Source organism: Heptranchias perlo, chromosome 21 (assembly GCF_035084215.1).
Source record: "Heptranchias perlo isolate sHepPer1 chromosome 21, sHepPer1.hap1, whole genome shotgun sequence".
Taxonomy (NCBI): Eukaryota; Metazoa; Chordata; class Chondrichthyes; order Hexanchiformes; family Hexanchidae; genus Heptranchias; species Heptranchias perlo.
Window position 1 is genome coordinate 32,004,246 of NC_090345.1, and position 27,009 is coordinate 32,031,254.

General features: G+C 41.9%; 1 protein-coding gene across 1 annotated transcript; it reads left to right on the plus strand.

Annotated features, from left to right (window-relative positions):
• Positions 1–22,254: 22,254 nt before the first annotated feature.
• Positions 22,255–22,935, plus strand: LOC137340318 (bolA-like protein 1). The gene has a single exon (XM_068002743.1). It carries the CDS (start codon positions 22,373–22,375, stop codon positions 22,730–22,732), a length of 360 nt encoding a protein of 119 aa, XP_067858844.1. The 5' UTR covers positions 22,255–22,372; the 3' UTR covers positions 22,733–22,935.
• Positions 22,936–27,009: the final 4,074 nt, after the last annotated feature.

A 27,009-nucleotide genomic window follows, 5' to 3' on the forward strand; every position in this document is an offset into this window, starting at 1 on the left:
CCGCCACTCTGGTGCAAGCTGCCAGCAAAACTTTACTGCCACTCTGGTGCAAGTTGCCAGCAGAGGCCAGGGAGCACCTCCTCCACAATGCTAATGACTCTGAGGTCAGAAGGTCGGCTAGGGTCAGGGTTGCATCCCTGTGGCAGGAGGAAGTCCCTCCTGGAGAAGTGCCCTAATCAAAGGAGGATAGAAGATCACAGCCTAAGTCTCCTGAGGGAGACACCATTAATAGTCCCTGATTCCCCAGGGTAATCATGCAAAATTCCAGAATATTCATCCATTCCCACATCTCTACTGTTCAATCCTTGCCTTCTGTATTCCACAGAGAGCAGCCGCTCTTAGCCTCTGCACTGCAGAAACCATCCTGTTCTGTGTTGGATTACCTCAGTCTATATCACTACAACTGCTAATCTTTCCAATCAGATATCTTTGAGCTCCTTTTTGAAGGAGTTAACTGACATAGCATCAAATGTTTTTGCTGGGACTCTGATTTACATATCTGTGACTTTGTGGGGATAAAAATCATTCTAATCTGTAGTGTTATTTGATACTTTTTAATTTTATTCTTGTGCGTTCCAATCCTGTGTTCACAGTCCAAACCAAATAGTCTGCTTATGTCTATGTCATTTATGCCTTTCAGTGCTTTGATGACCTGAATTACATCCCTCATATCTTCCTTCTATATTTAACCATTCACGTAACTCATAGTAATGAATATCTATTTACAGCATTGACCGTACTTCTTCATAGAATTATTATAACAGCACACCTTCATAATCTGATATTCATGCATGCAGTTAAATTTTGTTATCATTGAATGGTTTATTTTTCAATTTCACTAAAAATGTTGTTAGAAAAATTCCAATAACCTTTAAGACTCTGAAATAGCCTATGATCACCTGCACACTATTTCTATGTTTTCCCCAAAGTACATTAGCTATCCTCTTCGTCTTTGTTCTGAAATACTTATATTTAATTTTTACATCTCTTCTATTACATTTTGAATTTTGTTCTTTTGATATAAGCTTCTCACATTCCAAGTTCCAATTTTTAGGCCTTTCTCCCAAATTTTCAAAAGTTTAATCTCATTTGATAGACTTCTTGTTGAGAAATCTGGTCTACCCAAATCATATGCAAACCTTCTACTTCCTATGTATGAAACCATCTCCGCCCTACCATATCTGTTTGCATAGGGCTCAATGTTCCCAGAGTATTATTGATTTGTAGCTTTGTGCACCAGGAGTATTTGTGTAAATGAAGTAAGAAATATGCCTTTAAAATCTTTCCACAAAAACCAGCCACAACCTATTTTGAGCCAAGGTTTTGCCCATGTGTGCAACACTTATGTGACTTTGCTGCCATTGACCAACTGAAAGTTTCTCTACCAGTTTTGCCATGTTGTACCAACCATAAGTTGAAAGACACTTAAATAAACAAATCCACCAAATATGGCAGCTCAGATAATAAACCTCAATATTTCTGATAAAGCAGAGCAAAGAGGATAGAAATAATATCATGTGCAAGATTGTGCTTTGTGATGTCCTGTGATTAAATCTACATTGCAACAGTGACTTCATTGGTTGTAAAGTGCTTTGGGACTTGTTGAGGTCGTGAATTATGGGATGTGGGCGTCACTGGCAAGGCCATATTGCCCATTCCTAATTGTCCTTGAGAAGGTGGTGGTGAGCCGCCTTCTTGAACTGCTGCAGTCCGTGTGGTGAAGGTTCTCCCACACTGCTGTTAGGAAGGGAGTTCCAGGATTTTGACCCAGCGACAATGAAGGAACGGTGATATATTTCCAAGTCAGGATGGTGTGTGATTTGGAGGGGAACGTGCAGGTGGTGTTGTTCCCATGTGCCTGCTGCCCTTGTCCTTCTAGGTGGTAGAGGTCCCGGGTTTGGGAGGTGCTGTCGAAGAAGCCTTGGCGAGTTGCTGTAGTACATCCTTTAAATGGTACACTCTGCAGCCCTGTAGTACATCCTTTAAATGGTACACTCTGCAGCCACGGTGCACCGATGGTGAAGGGAGTGAATATTTAGGGTGGTGGATGGGGTGCCAATCAAGCGGGCTGCTTTATCATGGATGGTGTTGAGCTTCTTGAGTGCTGTTCGAGCTGTACTCATCCAGGCAAGTGGAGAGTATTCCATCACACTCCTGACTTGTGCCTTGTAGATGGTGGAAAGGCTTTGGGGAGCAGAAGGTGAGTCACTCGCCACAGAATACCCAACCTCTGACCTGCTCTTGTAGCCACAGTATTTATGTGGCTCGTCCAGTTAAGTTTCTGGTCAATGGTGACCCCCAGGATGCTGGTGGTGGGGGATTCGGCGATGGTAATGCCGTTGAGTATCAAGGGGAGTTGGTTAGACTCTCTCTTGTTGGAGTTGGTCATTGCCTGGCACTTGTCTGGTGCGAATGTTACTTGCCACTTATCAGCCCAAGCCTGGATGTTGTCCAGGTCTTGCTGCATGCGGCACAGACTGCTTCATTATCTGAGGAGTTGTGAGTTATTGTTTATTATGCAAGTTATTTCTTTCTTTAAATCTGATGTCCAAGGCATAAAATGCATCAGTTTAATTCATCGTCAATCTAATTTGTGCTATATTGATTATGAGAGAATAGACAATGCAACATAATTTTGTTTGCAGTCGATCGCCTTTGGTGTTGCTCATGGTGAGTCATAGGATATGTTGAAGTGTGACATAAAGTAAGTGTGATACTTACAGAAAGTGCACTCTATATGCAAGGCTTTTAATATATCGTAGATAATTGCCCACAACATGGTTTGAGCTAATAGAATGCTTCTCTGAGGATGCATTGAAGTTCATCTTCATTTCTTTAATTGACCTAATAAACTATTTCAATGTTTTATTCTTGTATTAATATATCTTGTATTCCTTTAATTTCTATCCTTTTCTGAGGAAGATTCAGAGCTCCCTTTTTATGTCTTTTGGTTAGCTTTTAATTGTAGAATGTTGTCAGTCATTGTCTGTGAGAAAAGTACACTTCAAGTTTTGTAGTGATTGTTCTTGGATCTGAGGCAAGTTGGTTTTGCACATCAAATGGTTGAGGCTGTGTTCCAGGCTGTCCGACCCTGGTTAAGAGCAGTTGCTCTATACTCTTGTTTGAAAATTCCCTTGTGCCTAGGAGCATCACTAAGTGCATGTTTGGGAGAAAAGGTTTGTTTCATCATGACTACATTTGAGGCTTGCAGCCTAAGGAATATAAAGGAAAGCCTAATGCTGTGCAGTGCTTGTCACAAGCTGTCATGTTATTGTGCTGTTCTCAATTTTTAGTTTAACTAAAAAAATCTCTTCATCAATTGGATAAGTAATCTGTAAATGCCTTTTTAAAGAGATTATGTAAATTTCACTGAGTTATAAAATCTGGTTGTATAACTTCAACCAAGCATTACCTATATACAGCAATTTTATCCTAAGATATCAATGCATCTGAGGAATGTGAACTTGATCATTGCATAAGTTCAAAAGAATACCCTTTAGGTGTGTTTTTTATTAAGTAGAATATCTCAGCAGTATACAATTGTTGGCATGTAACTTACATTTCTGTTTCAGCTTTAATCCCAGTACAACTTGTAGTGCATTATATTAAATAAAAATCCAGAAGAATATATGCACTGATGAAACTTGGTATAGTACAATATAGCTGTAGGATTATTGCAGTGAAAGTATATTGAGAATGCTTAATGACAAACTATTTGGATACAGAGTTTATCTAGTGAAGGAGAATCAATAACAAACGTTGTGAAAGTTGTTCTTATAAGTGTGATAAATGTTGTATTCAAATGACTAAATACTACATCATGAACGTCCCATTAGTAGCGATTTCAGTTGATAAGAACAATGGACCAATTGCTTTATTCCCCATGCACAAGGCTTTCAATTAAGATGATTTTTCTTCTAGGGTTTACTGAATATTTAGAAATATCCTGATTTCACTTTATTAAAAATGTATAGAATCTAGACAGTGGAATTCAATACCTGAAATCCTAAATGTAGATCTTGGATTCATAAAATGGGCAGATGGAACCTCAACTGTGGATAATATAGACCCATTTTCCTTGATAATGTAGATTGTAGAACTCTTGCATTGTTTGGAAGAAGGAATCCTCTTGTTATCTATCTCAACCAGAAAGTCTTTGCACAGTTAGGGTGTCCTTGGATAACCAAAGGCGTTTACTGCAATAAATTGGGGGTGGGGCAGAATAAAGACACCATATCTGGTTTGCGTCGCTTAGTATTATGCCATTTTACGCATCCGCTATCTCTTAAATGTTTATAACTTTTGAACAATTTGTCAAACAATGCTTAATTATTTAGAAAAAAAAGAGAGAAATTGCATTTACATAGTGTCTCATCATATCTTCAGTACATCCCAAAGTGCATCATATCCCATGAATCATTTCACTGTTGTTATGCAAACAAATGTAGCAGCCAATTTACACACAGTAAGGTCCCAAACACGGTAAATTATGTAGAATTTTACAGACCATTTGGCCCAACAGGTCTATGCTGGTGTTTATGCTCCACACGAGCCTACTCCCACCTTACTTTATCTTACCATATCAACATATCCTTCTATTCCTTTCTCGCTCATGTACTTATCTGTTTTTCTCGTAAATGCATGTATGTGGATAGCCTCAATCACTCTATGTGAGCCTTATCAAACAAAATTTGACACCGAGCCACATAAGGAGATATTAGGATAGGTGACCAAAAGCTTGGTCAAAGAGGTAGGTTTTAAGGAGCATCTTAAAGGAGGAGAGAGAGATACAGAGACGGAGAGGTTTAGGGAGGGAATTGCAGAGCTTAGGGCCTCGGCAGCTGAAGGCTTGGCCACCAATGGTGGAGCGATTAAAATGAGGCAAGAATTGGAGGAGCACAGAGATCTTGGAGGGTTGTAGGGCTGGAGGAGGTTACAGAGATAGGGAGGGGCGAGGCCATGGAGGGATTTGAAAACAAGGATAAGAATTTTAAAATCGAGATGTTCCCGGACTGGGAGCCAATATAGGTCAGCGAGCACGGGGGTGATGGGTGAATGGGGCATGGTGTGAGTTAGGATATGGGCAGCAGAGTTTTGAATGAGCTCAAGTTTATGGAGGGTGGAAGCTGGGAGGCCAGCCAGGACAGCATTGGAGTAGTCAAGTCTAGAGGCAACAAAGGCATGGATGAGGGTTTCAGCAGCAGATGAGCAGAGACAGGCGATGATATGCAGTTGGAAGTAGGCAGTCTTGGTGATGGAGCGGATATGTGGTTGAAGCTCATCTCAGGGTCCAATAGGACGCCAAGGTTGCGAATGGCCTGGTTCATAAAATATATGTATGAACAGAATATAGTTTCTACAGTGAGATTCATCAATTTCCTACTGAACCTAATTCTATGAAAGTAACAAAAATGTAAACACTTCTGACAATCTATGAAAAAGTCCATTTTCAAGCTATTCCTAGCTCTAACTAAGCTAACTGGTTCTATATTTTGCAGTCACATGCTGCATGTGTTAGTATAACATTCTTACGTCTCAGAGAGAGGGGTGGGTGGGGGAGAGTTGTCTGTGTCCCTCCTTAGGTGTGTGTGTGTATGACAATGTGCCTTTTCTGACTTAATTTACTCACAATAGACAATCTACTGACACTGACAGAAAACAAAGAATATTGATGGACCAAGATGCCTATCAATGAGATGACCATTTCAGCTAACTGACCTCTGGGGCCTTCTCATTTTTTGAAAGTTGCATTTACATGCATAAGGAAGCAAGGTTGATTCTGCAATATCGAGGATGGTCCAGACACGGTACACTCTCTGGGTAGATCAATAACGCTTATGATCATTTTTGTTAAGACTAATTCCAGACTACTAGCTTGCTGTTGAGAAAGAATGCTATGCGCTGGCTTGGTAGTTAACCCCTTGTAAGCTGAATTTAACATTGCAGATTCCCTATGGGAGGTGAAAGAAATAAAAGGGTAGAAATTCGTCTGGGCCCAAGGCAACGCAAGCCCCAATTGGGAGGCAGGAGGCCGGCCCAAAATTTGGCCTTATTTCAATAATTTAGGAAAGCTGCTGGGGCCTGTCGCCTCCACAGACAGCTCATTCATTTGAAGACAAATATTGGACCACTTGCCTTGCTTACCGCCTGACTCAGGCAGGTACTTCGCCTGCTCAGCGATAGGCCCTGGAGAAGATAGCATCAGTCACACTGTCGGCAGGAGCTGGCAGTATGTTATTCCCCAACATTTTCGCGGCACTACCAGCCCATTTCTACCAGGCGAGAGACCTCAAAATCTCCCCACCTCAGTCCACAGTAAGCAATTTCATTATATGACTGGACATGTTCTGACTCACAATATTTCCATTATTGAGAAATTATGGAGCTCCTTTAAAGGCTTCTGTAAAATATACACAACCACGTTTGTCAAAAAGTGTAATCAATTTCATTTTTTTTGCAGAATTGATAAGCAATCATAGAATTACATAGAATGTACAGCACATAAACAGGCCATTTGGCCCAACAAGTCCATGCCAGTGTTTATGCTCCACACAAGCCTCCTCCCACCCTTCTTCCTTTAACCCCATCAACATATCCTTCTATTCCTTTCTCCCTCATCTGTTTATCTAACTTACCCTTAAATGCATCTATGCTAGTCGCCTCAACTACTGCTTGTGATAGCGAGTTCCACATTCTAAGCACTCTCGGAGTAAAGAAGTTTCTCCTGAATTCCCTATTGGATTTATTGGTGACCATGTTATATTTATGGCCCCTAGCTCTGGTCTCCCCCACAATTGGTAACATCTACTCTACGTCTACCCTATCAAACACTTTCATAATCTTAAAGACCTCTATCAGGTCATCCCTCAGTCTTCTCTTTTCTAGAGAAAAGAGCCCCAGCCTGTTCAATCTTTCCTGATAAGTATAACCTCTCAGTTCTGGTATCATCCTAGTAAATCTTTTTTGCACCTTCTTCGGTTCCTCTATATTATTTTTATAATATGGAGACTAGAACTGTTCACCAAGTGTGGTCTAATCAAGGTTCTATACAAGTTTAACATAACTTCTCTGCTTTACAATTCTATCCCTCTAGAAATGAACCCCAGTGCTTGGTTTTCTTTTTTTTATGGCCTTATTAACCTATGTCACTACTTTTAGTGATTTGTGAATCTGTACCCCCAGATCCCTCTGCTCCTCGAACCCATTTAGACTCTTATTTTTCAAGGAGTATGTGGCCCTCTTTATTCTTCCTTCCAAAATGCACCACCTCACACTTATCTATATTGAAATTCATTTGCCAATTACATGCCCCTTCTGCAATTTTTTTAACTCTTCCTGTATTTTGTCACAGTTCTCTCTGTATTAACTAAACTCCTTAATTGGATGTTATCCACAAATTTTGAAATTGTACTTTCGATTCCCAAGTCCAAATCATTTATGTAAATGATGAACAACAGTGGTCCCAGCACGGATCCTTGTGGAATACCACTTCCCAACTTTTGCCAGTCTGAGTAAGTACTTTTAACCCCTACTCTCTTTTCTGTTTTGTAGCCAGCTTGCTATCCATTCTGCTACTTGTCCCCTAACTCCACATGCTCTGACCTTGGTCATGAGTCTACTATGTGGTACCTTATCAAAGGCCTTTTGAAAATCCAAATATATTACATCTACTACATTACCCTTGTCTACATTTTCTGTTACTTCTTCAAGGAATCCAATAAGATTGGTCAAGCATGACTTTGCCTTCTGAAATCCGTGCTGACTATTCTTTATTACATTTTTGATTTCTAGATGTTTTTCTGTTACATCTTTTAGTAAAGATTCCATTTTCTTTCCTACCACCGATGTTAAGCTAATTGGCCTATAGTTCCCTGGACTTGTTCCATTTCCCTTTTTAAATATAGGAATCACATTAGCTGTCTGCCAGTCCACTGGCACTATTCCCTTTTCTAATGAATTTTTATATATAAGTAATAGTGCCTCTGCTATCACTTCCCTAACTTCTTTTAATATGCACGGATGCAATTCATCCGGGCCAGGAGTCTTATCCTCTCTATGTTTGATTAGTTTATCAATTATCTCCCCCTTTCTATCTTATATAGCCTTTATATCTTTGTTGATCTCGCCTTCTAACGTCATGGAGAAAATAGAGTATGAAAGTAAACTATCAAGAAATATAAAAACAGATTGTAAGAGCTTCTACAAGTATGTAAAAAGGAAGAGAGTAGCAAAAGTAAATGTTGGTCCCCTAGAGGCTGAGACAAGAGAAATTATAATAAGGAATCAGGAAATGGCAGTTGCGTGAGACAAATATTTTGTATTTGTCTTCACAGTAGAAGACACAAAAAGCATAACAGAAATAGTGGGGAACCAAGGGGCTAATGATAGTGAGGAACTTAAAGTAATTATTATCAGTAGAGAAAAAGTACTTGAGAAACTAATGGGACTAAAAGCCAATAAATCCCCTGGACCCGATGGCCTACATCCTAGGGTTCGAAAAGAGATGGCTGCAGAGATAGTGGATGCATTGGTTATGATTTTCCAAAATTCCCTAGATTCTGGAATGGTCCCAGCAAATTGGAAGGTGGCAAATGTAACCCCACTATTCAAGAAAGGAGGGAGAGAGAAAACAGGGAACTACAGGCCAGTTAGCCTGACATCAGTCATCAGGAAAATGCTGGAATCCATTATTAAGGAAGTGGTAACAGGGCACTTAGATCATCATAATATGATTAGGCAGATTCAACATGGTTTTATGAAAGGGAAATTGTGTTTGACAAATTTATTAGAGTTTTTTGAGGATGTAACTAGCAGAGTAGATAAAGGGGAACCAGTGGGGGATATAGTATATTTGGATTTTCAAAAGGCATTCGATAAGGTGCCACATAAAAGGTTGTTAGCAAGATAAGGGCTCATGAGGTTGGGGGTAACGTATTCGCATGGAAAGAGGATTGGTTAACGGACAGAAAACAGAGAGTAGGGATAAACGGGTCATTTTCAGGTTGGCAGGCTGTAACTAGTGGGGTACCACAAGGATCGATGCTTGGGCCTCAGCTTTTTACAATCTATACTAATGACTCGGTTGAAGGGACCGAGTGTCATGTATCCAAGCTTGCTGATGATACAAAGCTAGGTGGGAAAATAAGCTTTGAGGAGGACACAAAGAGTCTGCAAAAGGATATAGACAGGTTGAGAGTGAGCAAGAAGGTGGCAGATGGTGTATAATGTGGGGAAATGTAAGGTTATTCACTTTGGTAGGAAGAATAGAAAAACAGAATATTTTTTAAATGGTGAGTAACTATTAAATGTTGGTGTTCAGAGAGACTTGGATGTCCTGGTACAAGAACCACAAAAAGTTAGTATGCAGGTACAGCAAGCAATTAGGAAGGCAAATGGCATTTTGGCCTTTATTGCAAGGGGGTTGGAGTACAAGAGTAAGGAAGTCTTTTTACAATTGTACAGGCCTTTGGTGAGACCCCAACTGGAGTGTTGCGTACAGTTTTGGTTTCTTTATCTAAGGAAGGATATATTTGCCTTAGAGGCGGTGTAACGAAGGTTCACTCGATTAATTCCGAGGATGAGAGGGTTGTCCTATGAGGAGAGGTTGAGTAGAATGGGCCTATACTCTCTGGAGTTTAGAAGAATGTGAAGTGATCTCATTGAAACATAAAAGATTCTGAGGTTGGCTTGACAGGGTAGAGGCTGAGAGGATGTTTCCCCTGGCTGGAGAGTTTTGAACTAGAGGGCAGAGTTGCAGGATAAGGGGTCGGCCATTTAAGACTGAAATGAAGAGGCGTTTCTTCACTCAGAGGTTTCAGAATCTTTGGAATTCTCTACCCCAGAGGGCTGTGGATGCTGAGTCGTTGATTATATTCAAGACTGAGATAGATAGATTTTTGGAATCAAGGGATATGGGGATCCGGCAAGAAAGTGGAGTTGAGGTTGAAGATCAGCCATGATCTGATTGAATGGTGGAGCAGGCTCGAGGGGCCGTATGGCCTACTCTTGCTCCTATTTCTTATGTTCTTATGTCATGTCCACCATGTTAGTCTCCCTGGTAAACACTGAGGCAAAGTAATTAATATTTCTGCCATCTCTCTGTTATTACCTTTGAGTTTACCGTGCGTATCCCTTAATGGCCCTATCCCTATCCTGATTTTTCATTTGTTATTTATGTGTCTGTAGAATACTTTACTGTTTCTTTTTATATTCCTTGATAATTTAATTTTGTGATTTCTCTTTGCCTTCCTAATTGTTTTTTTATAACTTCTTTCCTAACCTTTACATATTGCCTTTTGTCATCCTCTCCTTTGTTGTCCATATACTGAGCGTATGCCTTTTTCATTAGTTTCAATTTTGTCTTTATTTCTTTATTCATCCATGGTGTGTCATTATTGGCTAGTTTGTTCTTTTTTGTGGGATTTATTTCTCCTGGACTCTCCTGATCACTGTTTTAAATGTTTCCCACTGCTGTTCTATTTCTTTGTTTATCTGTAAATTTTTCCAGTTTATTTTCCCTCTTCCATTCTCATCCCCTCAAAATCAGCTTTTTTTTCCCAATTTATTACTTTGTTCTTTGTCTTACTTGTGTTCTTCTCAATCTTTATCTTAAATCTTATTATGTTGTGATCGCTATTGCCTAGATGTTCCCCTATGCTTACTTCTCTTATCTGTTCTGGTTAATTCCCATCACTAGATCCAGCAGTGCTCTTCTTGTTGGACTTTTTATATATTGAATAAGAAAGGAGTCCTGCACACATTGTAAAAACACCATTCCTTGTACCCCTTTACCTACCTCTTCTTGCCAATTTATTTGGGGAAAGTTTAAAATCTCCCATGATTATTATTCTATGTCCTCAGTTCACATACTTGCTTATATATTTCTTCTTCCACCTCTTTTCCACCAATAGGTGGTCTGTGATATGCCCCCATTAGCATGATCGATCCCTTCTTATATTTTAATTCAATCCAAATGGATTCTGTTTCTGTCCTTATGTTAGTTATATCCCTTTTTTCTACTACCACTATGTTATCTCTAATTAGTACAGCTATTCCATCCCTCCTTCCTTCCCTATCCTTCTGATTTTGTTATAACCTGCAATATTTAATTGCCAGTCCTGTTCTTTATGTAGCCATGTTTCAGTTATTCCTATTACGTCTGGTTTCTTGCTATGGATTATTGTCTCCAGTTCCTCCGTTTTATTTTGGATGCTGTGTACATTGCTGTACAGGCAGTTTAATTTGTCTTTAACTTTATTATTCCTTTTATTCCTGTTATTATTATTGTTCCTTTTACTTAATTATTCACAGTCCTTATATACCTCTGTTTTAAAACTGTATTTGTTCCTTGACCATTTTGACTGTCTTTATTCCTTAACCTGGTCTGACCAATGAATTACTATGCAAACAAATTACCCGTCAATTTTCAAAAAAACTCAATTAGCAGACACCACTTGCCTCAGAATTAGATTTCTCAGTCGCAATGGATCCAAACATCACAAACAGCCTCTCGTGGCTTCAATATAAATCCTACTTAACCAATTTCAGACCATGAGTGATTTTCAATGGCTTTTTACAAGTAAATTTCAGTAAAAACTGCACATTTTCAAAAAAACGTAGCTAAATTCAAACTAAATTTATTTAGGTTCTTAAAGAAAGAATTTGCATTTATATGGTGTTTCATCACATTGCTTTATAATCAATGGATTAGTTTTGAAGTGAAGTCACTAGTATAATGTAGGCAAATTTGCACATAGCAAGGTCCCAAAAGCAGAAAATTAGATAATTGACTAGATAATCCTTTTTTGGTTATGTTATTATGACTGAGCCAAGGCTGACACCTACATTGTTGCTCATCTCTAACTGTGTATTTCAGCGCATGCACAGAAGATTATTTTTTTGATTATTTTGGATTCATTGTCTCTGGTCACTTCTGTAAGTGGACTTCACATTCCCTATGATCCAGAGTGCATCTATCTAGTTAAACGATAGTGTGACCTGGAGTTGTAATTTAAAACCCTTTCTGTATATACCAGTTACTGCACTATCATGTGTGTCAACATATGCATTCTCCTGTCTTTATGGAAGGTGGATTGAAAAGGTCTCTAACTAGGTAAGGCATAATTGAGAACAAACAAGCTTGTTTATTTTACATAAAATACATGAATGAACATAATATAGTTTCTATAGTGAGATTCACTAAATTCCTACTGCAACTAATTCTAATATCTTCTGACAGTCTATGCAAAAGTCCACTTTCAAGCTATTCCTACCTCTTACTAAGCTAATTGGTTCTATATTTTCCAGTCACATGCTGCATGTGTTACTCATAACATTCTTGTGTCTCAGAGAGAGACAGTGAGTTGTCGTTGTCCCTCCTTAGGTCTGTGTGTAAAACAATATGCCTTTTCTGACTTCATTAACTCACAATAGATAATCTACTGATACTGACTGAAAACAAATAATATTGATGGACCAAGATGCCCCTCAATGATATGACCATTTCACCTGACTAAACTCTGAGGCCTTCTCATCATTTGAAAGCTGCATTAACATGCATAGGGAAACAAGATTGTTTCTGCTATATCTAGGATGGCCCAGTCATGGTGCACTCTCTGGATAGCTCATTAATACTTCTGGTCATTTTTGTTAAGACTGATTCCAGACTACGAGCTTGCTGTTGAGAAAAGAGTTAATCCCTTGTAAGCTGAATCTAACACTGTAGATCCTCTGTGGGAGGTGAAAGAAATAAAGGGGTAGAACTTCATCTGGGCCCAAGGCAACGAGCGCCCCAATCGGCAGGAGAGGGCGGTAAGTCATTCCCCATTTCCGGATCACTGCTGCCCCTTTTCCCCCGGATGGGAGGTCTCAAAATCTCCCCTGCTCAGTCCACAGAAAGCAATTTCATGTTATAACTGGATATGTTCTAATTTACAATCTTTCCTTTATTAAGAAATTATAGAGCTTCTTTAAAGGTGTGCACAACCAGGTTAGTCAATAAGAGTAATCAATCTCAATTTTTTTCAGTGAAAACAACTTACATAGCAATTTTCAAAAAAATAAACTAAATTTATTTAGGTTCTTAAAGAAAGATTTTGCATTTATATGGTGTTTCATCACATCCCAAACAGCTTTATAATTAATGGATTACTTTTGAAGTGCAATCACTGTTATTACATCGGCAAATTTGTGCATTGCAAGGGCCCACAAACAGCAAATCAGATCAATGACCAGATTTGGTGGTGTTGGTTAAAGTAATGTTGGCCTGAATATTGAGAGAACTCACCGCTCTTCAAATAGTGCATTTGGATCTTTTACATCCACCTGAATAGGCAAACAGGGCCCCTGTTTAGCATCTTATCCAAAAGATGGCATCCATGATTCTGCAGCACTCCCTTAGTAATGCACTAAAGTATCATCCCAGATTATGTGCTTAGTTCCTGGAGCTGGCCTTAAACCCAGAGCCTTCTGGCTTAGAGGTAGCAACAGAGCCAGGCTGCCCAAAGTAGACAATAATTCCTCACAGCCCAGTCCTCCTAGTTTAGGAACCTGCCTCATAGTCCTCCTCTGGATTGTCTTTCTTGAAATGGAGAATAAGATTAAACACAGTACTCCAGATGTGATCCCACAAAAACATATACAACACCTCTTTTGAGCCCAACATTTTACTTGCTTTTTTTGATAAGCTGCAAACAATAAGTTGATGGTTTTAAAGGCCTATCTACCAAACCCCCCAGAACTCACTCCAGCTCTGTTACCTAGCCTTATGATTCTTAGTTACCATAATGGGCTTCATGAATTAGGACTATTGCCTTTACAGAAATGGAAGTGCTACAAAGTTTAGCGTCTGGCCTTAAATATTCTCTAGGGTACATCCTTGCTGGACACTCTCTGAAGCAGTGTAGGCATCTTATATTTTGGGCTGTGCCCAATCTACTGAATATCTAACTATACAATATCATAACCTTGAGGTTTAACAGTAGCAACATCTTGTGATCTTAACTACCAATTGTCTCAGAGCTGTCTATTTTTAACTTGTATGAATACACCAGGCTTTAAAACACATTATTTTATTTCCCAAAGTCTTTCTGAGGAAAAATGGTCAAGGGATCCTGAAGTGTGACAGCAGGCTTAGAGGGATATGATTGAGATTTTTAAAATGAAGAATGGACTGGATTCATTTCCGTTGGAGAGGTTATTTGAAATGGATAGCGATGGTAGGATCAGAGATTATGTATATAAAATTGTTCGGCAAATATATATTTTTGAGGGGAGTCATTACCCTCTAGATCTGACCTTGAAAATATCTAGTGGGTATGGATTCATCAAAGTCCTTTAAAAGGGAATTTGACAAGTTCCTGAGTGAAAAAGACAGTTCCCGTTTCACAAGGGTTAATTTGGAAGTTAACTGGGACTATTATGACTCATGGTCTATCATGGTCTCCTGGAACTTTACTTGATTACTTTCAGACATTGGAGAAAAATTTCCCAGAGGTTTTCTGAATTGGTTGTAGGTCTTTTCCTCCTGCCAGGAAAGTGCATGAATAGGGGTGGGTCAATGTGGCATTTCCCATGGTTTTCTGACCAAATGTTTGGAAAATTGTGGACAGTACTTACTCAAATGTGCACTCTTTACAGGTGAGGCTCCTCATTGGGAGCATGAATTTGGAAAATTGCCCTCACTGATAAAGCTATTTGGAGCGAGGTCAGTTTCTGAAGATACTACTTGTACCTGCGACACTTTAATCATTTACATGTTCACTGGTCACAATTCTGTACTGAAGCTTTCACTCTTTTTGTCAGTACAACTGCCATTATATTCTCATTTTCATTTTTTCACAGTCAGCTTTGTTTTGTTCAATATTTAACACACTAAAAGTGCAGGCAAATATTTATAAGAAGCTGCACAGTTTATGTATACCCAGCTGAAGCTATAGTAGATAGGAAGGTGCACCTTTACCAAGCATTTACTTCTTTATACTGAATCCTGCTTCCTTTGAGGTCATCCACTTTGGATCAAAAAAGGATAGAACAGGGTACTTTCTAAATGGTATAAAGTTAAAAACAGTGGATGTCCAAAGGGACTTAGGGGTTCAGGTACATAGATCATTGAAGTGTCATGAACAGGTGCAGAAAATAATCAATAAGGCTAATGGAATGCTGGCCTTTATATCTAGAAGACTAGAGTACAAGGGGGCAGAAGTTATGCTGCAGCTATACAAAACCCTGGTTAGACTGCACCTGGAGTACTGTGAGCAGTTCTGGGCACCGCACCTTCGGAAGGACATATTGGCCTTGGAGGGAGTGCAGCGTAGGTTTACTTGAATGATACCCGGACTTTAAGAGTTAAGTTATGAGGCGAGATTACACAAATTGGGGTTGTATTCTCTGGAATTTCGAAGGTTAAGGGGTGATCTGATCGAAGTTTATAAGATATTAAGGGGAACGGATAGGGTGGATAGAGAGAAACTATTTCCGCTGGTTGGGGATTCTAGGAGTAGGGGGCACAGTCTAAAAATTAGAGCCAGACCTTTCAGGAGCGAGATTAGAAAACATTTCTACACACAAAGGGTGGTAGAAGTTTGGAACTCTCTTCTGCAAACTGCAATTGATACTAGCTCAATTGCTAAATTTACATGTGAGATAGATAGCTTTTTGGCAACCAAAGGGATATGGGCCAAAGGCAGGTATATGGAGTTAGATCACAGATCAGCCATGATCTTATCAAATGGCGGAGCAGGCACGAGGGGCTGAATGGCCTACTCCTGTTCCTATGTTCCTTTAAGCATCTGTAACAATATATGTTTGAATGACATGCCTTGTCACTTCTCAATATCAGAAGCACAGGATTATTTTCTTTTTTTCATGTACCATCAAACATTGCAAAGTATACATATCTTACTTTCTCATCTCAGAAGGCACACTCTTAACAGATATTATATTAAATTGACAGCTTTTATTTCACACTGAACTTGTTACAAGGATAACTCATACTTATTTAAAATATACTGGGAGAAGATTTCCATTGTTCATGCATTTACAATGTCACTATAAAGAATGGACTGTAGAAATCTTCCACAATTATACAATTACAGAAAAACATAGCAGGCATAAGGACAGTGTGAAATTGAGAGAGACGTATGCTGTGCAAATTTTGCCCTTGCGCACAGTACAGCAATACCATGAAGAGACAGAAGGAAAATATGTGTAACACACTGTGAAACTGGGCGAGTCTTTACATTGTGTGTGTTCAGTGGATACAGATGGTCACAAAGAAAAAAACGACCATAATATAATATGGATCCAATTTTTAGGACATGAACAGATAGAAAAAGGGTTTTGATTTTTTTTTTCTATTTGTTTATGGTTTGTCGGTGACACTGGCCCATCCCCTGGTAAAATAGTAGTGGTCCTTCTCCTTGAACTGTTGCACTCCTTGTGTTTATGGCACTTCATGATGGTGTTAGGTGGGGAATACCAGGACTTTGATGTCCAAGTTAGGATAGTGTGTGACTTGGAGGGGAACTTGGGGGTGATGATGTTCCCAAGATCTTGCTGCTCTTGTCCTTCTTAGCTATAGAGATCGTGAGTCTTAGAGGCACTGTTAAAGTAACCTTGTTGAGCAGCTGCAGTGTTCCCTGTAAATAGCACATACTGCAGTCATGGTACAGTATTGGATTGCTATTATTAATGCTACCAAGGATTGTTAATCCTTCTTAATAATAATTTCCACAATGACTCGGGCCCGAGTGTGACCGAACATGCAAGTTTTATTATAGACACAAGAACAACGTTCTTATGCAGTTATACCAAACAACAAGTATTTATATAACAACATTCTAATGCTCAGAAACAAATCAAATAAACAGGGGATGGTATAACCTGTCCCTAGGAAGTTTCAAGCTGATCAGGCCTGGTATTGTAGGGTGTGTGGACCTCCGTCGCCCCAGAAGCTGCTTCTAACTGTAGTGGGATATTGTCCCAGTTTATTTATCTTTCTGAAGCATATTTGCTTCTGGTAGCTTAATAACATTAGTCCCATGATGTTGTCTGTCCCAGACAGCTCCCCATCCCCCGCAACACCAGGGTGTCCATTGTCCCAGATATCTTTATCCATTCTATGGCGTTAACTGTTGTCGATTCTATCTATCTTATGGGGGAGGGACATGCCCTTATCCTTCTGTGTATTTTGATTGTTCGGATACAGACATTTAAGATGTCTCATCCTGTATATGCCAATCACGAAAGTTACCTAATTAAGCTAAACAAAGTTCCTGCAATTCACATAACAGGATTAGTCTGTGTCCAGGTCCTGAGTCTTTGATTATGCCTTAGGACATTCTGTTATCTGTAACTGACAATTGGTCTTCAGTGTGTCTGTTCACAGTTTTATTGTCTTTGCAATATTCTCAATCACTTTGCCTGATGTCAGGCACTCATTTCCAGTGGAATACTAGCTCCCTTTGTATTCTCAAAGACACAAGGTCTGCCCACAGCCTTGATTTTTTAGTCAAGCGCCTAAAGCTTTGCAGGATGGGAAACATGACTATGATTTGGTCTAGAAATCGTATTTCTTACTTCCGTTATGGTGGATGGGGTGGATATCGAGTCCAGTGGCAGGGCCACTAATCAAAGAGACTGCTGTATGGTAGTTGGTGTTGAGCTTCTTGAGTGTTCTTGCAGTTGCATACATCCAGACAAGTGATGAGTATTCTTAACTTGAGCCTTGTAGATGGTAGAGAGACGTCAGGAGGAGCATCACTCATCGAGAGTACCCAGCCTCTGCCCCGCTGTTGTAGCCATGTTATTGAGATGGCTGGTCCAATTAAGCTTCTTTTTAATGATGACCTCCAAGATGTTGATGGTGGGGGATTTGGCAATGGTGGTGCCATAGCAGGTCAGGGGGAGGTGGTTGGTCTTTTCCTTGTTGCAGACAGTGATTGTCTGGCATTTACATGGCACACATGTTACCTGTAACTTGTCAACATAAGCCTGGATGTTGTCCAGGCCTTGCTGTAGGTTGGCATGGTTGCTTCATTATCAGAGGAGATATGAATGCAGCTGAACACTGTAGAATCGCCAGCGAACAGCGACCACTGCTGACCTTATGATGGAGGGAAGGTCATTGATGGAGCAGCTGAACATTGTTGGGCCAAAGCTGTTGCCCTGAGGAATTCCTGCAGTAATGCCCTGGGCTGCAATGATTGGCATCCGATAACCAAGACTATCTTTCTTTGGGCCAGGTATGCCCGCAGCCACTGGAGGGGTTTCCCCTTTACTCCCATTGAATTCAGTTTTGTCAGGGCTCCTTGGTGCCCTACTTCATTGAATACTGCCTTGATGGTAAAGGCTGCTACTCTTGCATCTTTTCTGGCATTCAGTTCTTGTGTCAATTCCTTGATCAAGGCTGTGTCAAGATCTGGAATGAAGTGGTTCTGCAGGAACCTGAACTGAGCATTGATGAGCAAGTTATTGGTGAATAGGTGTTGCTTGATGACACAGTTGATGACTCCTTGCATCATTCTGCTGATTTTGAGAGGAAGCTGCAATGGCACTAATTAGCCAGGTTAGATTTGTCCTGATTTTTGTGAACAGGACAGCTCTAGGCAATTTTTCACACTGTTGGGTAGATGCTAGTGTCATATCTGCAATAGAATAGCTTGGCTGGGAGGGGGCAGCTAATTCTGGTGCACAGGTCTTTATCACTACAGCTGGAATGTTATCTTTGTGTCTAGTGCACTCTGGTTTGTTGGTTGAGGGGTGGCCTAGCTCTGTTTGTAGCCTGCTGTTTTTGTCTTTCACATGCCAGTAGCCCTGTATTATAGCTTTACTAGGTTGGAGACGTATTCTAAGGTGCTGAAAGCCCTTTTACATTGCCCTTTGAATCAGGGTTAGAATCTCAGCTTGATGGTGAAGGTCAGATTGGAAGAGTGAGAGATGAGTCATCAGTCCACTGATCGGTCTACTCTCAATCATCAGCAAAGTGATGGAAGGTGTCGTCGACAGTGCTATCAAGTGGCACTTACTCACTAATGACCTGCTCACCGATGCTCAGTTTGGGTTCCGCCAGGACCACTCGGCTCCAGACCTCATTACAGCCTTGGTCCAAACATGGACAAAAGAGCTGAATTCCAGAGGTGAGGTGAGAGTGACTGCCCTTGACATCAAGGCAGCATTTGACCGAGTGTGGCACCAAGGAGCCCCAGTAAAATTGAAGTCAATGGGAATCAGGGGGAAAACTCTCCAGTGGCTGGAGTCATACCTAGCACAAAGGAAGATGGTAGTGGTCATTGGAGGCCAATCATCTCAGCCCCAGAACATTGCTGCAGGAGTTCCTCAGGGCAGTGTCTTCGGCCCAACCATCTTCAGCTGCTTCATCAATGACCTTCCCTCCATCATAAGGTCAGAAATGGGGATGTTCGCTGATGATTGCACAGTGTTCAGTTGCATTCGCAACCCCTCAAATAATGAAGCAGTCCAAGCTCGCATGCAGCAAGACCTGGACAACATCCGGGCTTGGGCTGATAAGTGGCAAGTAACATTCGCGCCAGACAAGTGCCAGGCAATGACCATCTCCAACAAGAGAGAGTCTAACCACCTCCCCTTGACATTCAACGGCATTACCATCGCCGAATCGCCCACCATCAACATCCTGGGGGTCACCATTGACCAGAAACTTAACTGGACCAACCATAAAATACTGTGGCTACAAGAGCAGGTCAGGGGCTGGGCATTCTGCGGCAAGTGACTCACCTCCTGACTCCCCAAAGCCTTTCTACCATCTACAAAGCACAAGTCAGGAGTGTGATGGAATACTCTCCACTTGCCTGGATGAGTGCAGCTCCAACAACACTCAAGAAGCTCGACACCATCCAGGACAAAGCAGCCCGCTTGATTGGCACCCCATCCACCACCCTAAACATTCACTCCCTTCACCACCGGCGCACAGTGGCTGCAGTGTGTACCATCCACAGGATGCACTGCAGCAACTCGGCAAGGCTTCTTCGACAGCACCTCCCAAACCCGCGACCTCTACCACCTAGAAGGACAAGGGCAGCAGGTACATGGGAACAACACCCCTCCAAGTCACACAACATCCTGACTTGGAAATATATCGCCGTTCCTTCATCGTCGCTGGGCCAAAATCCTGGAACTCCCTTCCTAACAGCACTGTGGGAGAACCTTCACCAGACAGACTGCAGCAGTTCAAGAAGGTGGCTCACCACCACCTTCTCAAGGGCAATTAGGGATGGGCAATAAATGCTGGCTTTGCCAGCGATGCCCACATCCCACGAACAAATTTTTAAAAAAAGTCAAGGAGGTTACAAATTGTGGTAGTGTACAATTCTGCTGCATCTGATGGCCCACAGCAACTCATAGTTGCCCAGTTTTGGACTGCTAATCTGTCCATCGTCTGTCCCAATTAGCACGACAGTCGTGCCATATTACACGAAGGAGAATGTTCTCATTGACTGTGTGATGGCCATTTCTGCCAATGCTATCACAGACAGACGTATCTCCTTCACTATCTAATGCATTCCCAGTCTGGTCGCTATGTCCTTCAGAAATCAGTCAGCTTGGTCAGTGGCTGAATCTTGTTCTAATCCAATGACTGTGTCGTTGCCGGTGGGTCCTACATATATTCCTCATGCGATTCTGTCCTATGGTGATTATTTTCCAACTGGGTGTCTTGCTAGGCTACTTCAGAAGACATTAAGAATCAACCACACATATTGTGGGATTGGAGTCATGTGTAGACCAGATTGGTAAAGGTGGCAGGTTCCCTTCTCTGAAGGACATTAGTGAACCAGTTGAGGTTTTACAGCAATCTGGCAGCTTTGATGGTCTCTTTCCTGGTGATAGCCATGATAATCCACTTAAGTCTCCCTTAGTTTAAGATCATTTTTACCCTGTGCCTTCAGCTTCCCTTATACATTGTATCCAAGTATTAATAAGGCGGGAAGGCTTTAGTGATTATGGCTTGTAACAGCAGCAGTTTGTACATTCTGGTATTTGATTCTTATGTTTGGGTGAAAATCCTAGTGGCTGAATTTCTGTGGGGGGTTCTCCCACTGGTCTGGCATAACTTCAGCGGAAGAGCTGCTGAAATCCCAGAAAAACACATTTTTCCGGGGATTATGTGGCGCCCCTGCTGAAGTTGCAGCAGACGAGTGGTAGCATCCCCTTGGAAATTCACTTCCTTAGTGTCGTGCTGAAATCTGAAGAACAGTCGTCCGTCACGTCAGACTACCCAATACATTAAAAAGGGTGAGGGAAAGCTCCAACCACATTCAATGAAAACTGTGGCACTGAATTGAGCATTTTCATTCCAACTTAAATAGGATGAGAATAGTGATTTGTACTCTTAAAAGTATGGGCCCAGCTGCTTTGGTGCAACTTTGCAACAGCTTCCCCACCCTTTCCTTGCTAAACACCAATTGCAGCAAATGTTCCTCTGGCATAACCTCAGTAGGGAGGGGTGGAAAATCAGATGGGGATCCAATCCACCAGCTCCACGCCACCCACTGCCACTTTCATATTTCCTGTCATTTGCACCACAGCAACGCTGGGCACGAGGAATCCTCACACATTCCTGGCATCCAGCGTTGCTATGGCCTGCAAAGAGAGATTTAAAATTGAATTCCTCCCAAACAAGTGTAATTGATTGCAGAACAATTGGCCGCACTCCTTCTGGTCCCACTTTTCCAACTTAAAATTTTAAAAAAATTTCTTCAGCTGCCCCAGAGACCTGCAACATCGATTTCCCGCCCACCAAAGTTGTGCCAACATAGGTGCTGTGAGAAAAATAGGTTCAGGTCTGAGATGTTGCTAATAACACCCAAACTTTTCCTTCACTATCATAGCAGTTCCTCATGTTGTGACCTCATTGGCCCTTAAAAAGGCCCCAACAAGGTTAATGCTTCTTTTTGTTAAAGGTGCAGTCTACTCATTGGATATGAGAACAACACTCAAAGCAGTGCTAAAAGTGAAGGGGGCCAATTTTTGCTCCTGGCCCAAATGTCAGCCTCGCCCAGTGGTAACACTCTCACCTCTGAGTCAAAAGATCATGGCTTCAAACCACTCCTCCGGGGGCTTGAGTACATAATCTAGGCTGACACCTTGGTGTCGCACTGAGGGAATGCTGCACTGTCAGAGGTGCTGTCTTTCAGATTAACCCCAGGCCCCTGTTTTCCTGTTCTGGTGGAAGTAAAATATCCCATGGCAATATTTGAAGAAGAAAATTGAGCGCCGGTCCCGGGCAGTTGCGGAGGGTGTCGAAGCCTCCGAGGTTGGATGAGTTTCCTTTGTGAAGCTGCTCCGTTCCGCGCCGGCCCTGAGCTCGAGACCGGCGTCAGCTGCGGCCGCCTGTGCCATGGCGCGGCCCGTGGAGAGCGCCATCCACACGAAGCTGGTGCAGAGCCTGGCGCCCACACACCTGCAGGTCGTCAACGAAAGCCACATGCACGCGGTGCCAGCAAACTCCGAGACCCACTTCAAGGTGGTGGTGGTGAGCGAGAGGTTCGAGGGCATGCCCCTGCTCCAGAGGCACCGGCTGGTCAACGAGGCACTGAAGGAGGAGCTGGCATCAAGTGTCCACGCCCTCTCCATCCAAGCACGGACCCCCCGACAGTGGGGAGCTGAGCCCCACGTCGACAAGAGCCCAGCCTGCATGGGGGGGTCCAAACACGACCAACACATGGAGACCAAATTGGGAGCGTCCCCCAAAGAGTGAGGGGAGCTCGGCTGGTGACGAGGGTCCGTGGCGACCATGGAGACTGAAGCTGCCCACTTAGTGAGGGAGACGGAGTTGCCGCTTCACTGCAGACTTCTAGAATGTTCCGACAAAACAAAGCTTTTCCTTTCATTTGAACGCAAGGTCCTTCTTTGAAAATGGCAGGCTGAAAATAAATCTGTTTTCTCTGCAAAAAAAAAAAACTATTTGAAGAAGAGCAGCAGATTTCTCTGGGTTTCCTGGCCAACATTTATCCCTTGATCAAACCAAGAAGAGATAAATTGGTAATTTTCTCATCGCTATTTATGGGATCTTATGTGAAAATTAGCTGTCAAGTGTGTCTGGATAACAACAGTGACTACACTTCAAAATAATTCTTTGGCTGTAAAGTGCTTTGGGATCTCCTGAGGGCATGAAAGACATATAAATGTTCTTCCATTTACACTTCATTTCAATAAATCTGCTTGATGCTGATGGGAAATCCCAGAAGTGTTGGTATCTAACACTCCAATCATTATTGTTTTGCTCTGGGGTTCTCATAATACATTGATTCATCCATTGCCGCGACAGTTAGCATAGAGAAGAAATCTTCCCCATAGTGTTGAATACATTGAAGCTTTACTTATGTGTGTGGGGGGGGATTAAATAGGATTAGTGAACTTTGCTGATTACATCTCAATATGTTTGCAAAAGGTGTACAGTCAACAAAGACTTGTGCCTTGCTACAACTCATGCATTGTACACCCAGGACAACTTCATCCAAAAAATTCTAAGTTCAAATTACTCAAGAATAGACAACAGTAATCAAATATTGAATAAAAAAGAACAGGTTTTATTTACAAAAGGTATAGTCCATACAGGTAGTTTTCTCCCTAGCCTGGATTATATAAGAAACCTCCATCAGCCTGGATCAATCTATCTCCAATCACTCAATTCCATATGACCATAGCATACTCAGAAACAAGATAATGCTTGGCACTTGTGTTCTGTATGTTGTTAATCAGGTGGTCTGCAGACTAAGTCTTGTATCTGCTGGCTTTGAGTGGTTCTATTCTCCTGCTCATGAGTAGGCAAAATAGATCTGATTAACCAGCATCTCTGGAGCTTGTTGATTGTTATGATGAAGATAGCATAATGATTGATTGCCCAACATTGGTGTTTGTTGACATTTGTGGAAACAGAGGAACATAGGAACCATTTGGCACATTAAGCCTGCTCAGTCATTTTGTTTCCCATGGTGGCTCTTTATCTTTTTAATCCTAATTCCCTACTGTTTTTGCATGATATATTGTTGGCAGTTAATGTGAAATAGAGAGCATGACATCAGATGTTAAGGGTTGATAGTTACTGTAGTTGAGCCCTAACCAGAATGCAAGTTTCAGGACCATACAATAGTTTTGGTACTATGGAGAACAAGAGATTTGAACTTTTGTCTGCAGACTAACCTTTAGCTGTGCTACAGGTGCTGTTGAAGGTTGGACACGGTCGATGTGACAAAACCAATTCTTCAGTTCACTTCTACAGTCATGTCACTGTTCCAGTAAATGTTGCTATCAAAGTAGATGAATTGTTCAATATAGTCAATATTGATACTTCTAACTTGCAGACAAGTAGTTGATGGAGTCATATTGCTTTCATCTTAGGCCAATTGATTTGCATTTTTTGACTTGGCAGAGCCATTGGATAGATGATGAGGGTCTACGACAGATGCTATTCATTTTCAGGAAGAAAGATGTTATGCAGCCAGTTAGTGGCCCAGTGATTGATGCTGTCATAATTCCATCAATAACTGCATTAAAGAGCTCTTGGACCATAACACACCCTTGAAAGATACTTTAGTGTAAGATATTGGTTTGCAATACAAATACATCTAATGTTAGTAGTGCACAACAATTGAAATATTAGCAGATCCTTCGCAGGCATATCCAACTTAGTCAGCAAGAACCATAAGATATCAAAGCTGACTCTATCAAAGATCAACTAAGATAGCATAAAATGGTTTGTTGAACTCTCATCGTTTTTCAGCTAGTAATGAACATACAAAAATCTGGCTCTAGGCAGTATAATCCCCATATTCATGCACTTGAGGCTCTGACCGCAGGGTCCTTAACTGACCTCAACTTTCACCTTCAATGCCTGGTCCCAGTGGGAGGCCTCAGGCTACTTCCTGTTCATAGACATTTCAACAGACCTAGCTGGGCCATTGCTGTAACCAACACAGTACACTTTGATATCTGTCTTTACGTCAGAGCCTCATTGGCATTATGCCACTGAACCTTGTTGGTGTTTTTTAATCCATTTGTGATGTTTGGACATCTTGTTTTAAATCATATAAAACTATAGTAGAGCTTTTCCTCTTGGAGTGCAGTGGCAGCACAATCGCCAGTGCTTGATCAAATCTCACTTCGCAGGCATGTGGAGGACACCTCCTGGTACTTTTAAAGGACTCTTCATTTAAATAATTGTACAATACTCCCCATGCTAATTGAGGAATGGAATGTAGCAGCATGGATAGAAAGTTGGTTGATGGATAGGAAATCTAGGGTTAGGGTATCGGGTGTTGCTCAGACTGGAGAAGAGTTGCAAGTGGTGTACCCCAGGGATTAGTGCTGGGTCCCAGTGCATGTAGATGATTTGGATTTGGGTATAGGGAACACAATCTCAAATTTTGCTAATGACACAAAAGTTTGGCAACCAGTGAAGATGACTGCAAAAATATTTCAGGAAGACATAGACAGGATAGCAGATAAAGTTTTGTGTGTTTAAATGTGAAATAATATATTTTCAGAGGAAAAACAAGGAATGGAAGTGTTGACTTAAAGGAAAGACACTAAAGGGTGTGGATAAACTTAGAGACCTAATGGTTCAAATACATAATTCCCTGATCGTGCAAGTGCAGGAAATAAAGCCATAAAAAGGCCAATAGAATTATGGGTTTTATAAATAGGGGCATAAAATACAAGAGTAAAGAAGTAATGATGAATTTATATAAAACACTGGTTAGGCCACAATTAGGAGTCGATTTTCGGATGGCCGAGTGGGTGCATTCGTAGCGAGGGGCTGCTAAAATTCGGGATTCCCGGGGTGGGTCCAAAGCCCGGCTCCAACCCACCCACGTCTGGGTTCCCCATTGACGCGCTTAGGTGCGCGCGCAGCCCCCCGCATGCGGGACTCCCACCGGCAATTAAAGCCTGATTGGGAGGATATTTTAGGAGGGGTGGGATTTTCATCTCAACTGAGCGAGTTTCCCGTACTGGGGGAAACACTCCCTGATGAAACAGACATGTTGCAGCCAACAGCCTGTGGGAGCTGCAAAGGTCCATTTGACAGGTGGAGGGGGGGAGACCCTCACTCATTGCAGGAGGCCACACTGTCACTTTGGACAAAGTATGGCCTGCACCACTCTCCCCCTAACACAAAAATTCACAAACTTGCAACCTCAACTCTGGTGTGCAGACACATTTACCTACCTTGCAGACCCCCTCAAACTTACATCTTCCGGATGGGGGCCACCATAGCTGCAGTCATGACGAACAGCATCACCAGCCTCGCCGGCCACGCCGTCTACCTCTGACACGTGGAGCTCCACAACACAGCGTTGTGACACATCCACCTGCACAGCAGGAGGGAGGGCAACCGCAGAGAGAGATGCGTCGCAGAAGGCACTACCCTCGCCACAGGGTCTACAGACCAAGGCTCCACTTCCTGGACCTCTCTGAGGAGCAGTGCACACAGAGACTCAGAGTCACTCGACATGTAGTCGTGGACATCTGCAGCCTCCTTCATGCTGAGCTGCTCCCGGCTGGCCCGAGCACCATCTTCTCACCTGTCGCTGTCAAATTCACCACTGCCCTCAACAATTTCTCCTCCGGATCCTTCCAGGGTACCACAGGGGACATTGCCGGCGTCTCTCAGTCGTCTGCACAAAAGAGCCCTGCAAATACACCTACACCCACTCTGCAGTGACACAATGGGTGGTGTCAGGGGTGGGTCTTCATGGTGATCCTCAGGAAAGGGAATTATTCCACAAACCAGATAAGATTTGCAAAGAAATGGCAGTAGTGGTGATAACAAATTTTAATGTGGTTGGCAAAACAAACAAAACTAAATGAAAAACATGACATTCTGTCATACAGCCTTGTGCATCCCCTTTGTGCTCACAAAGCCTTCGCCTTGCGTTTATGGGAACCCCTACATGGTGCCATCCCTGTGGCTTCAGCAGAGGTAGTGGCAGGTTGCTCTTGTCCATGCCCTGACCGATGAGATGCTTTGCGCGG

Bases quoted from the DNA above. Each gene is read 5' to 3' on its own strand.
- LOC137340318 (XM_068002743.1), top strand. From the start codon at position 22,373: ATGGCGCGGCCCGTGGAGAGCGCCATCCACACGAAGCTGGTGCAGAGC.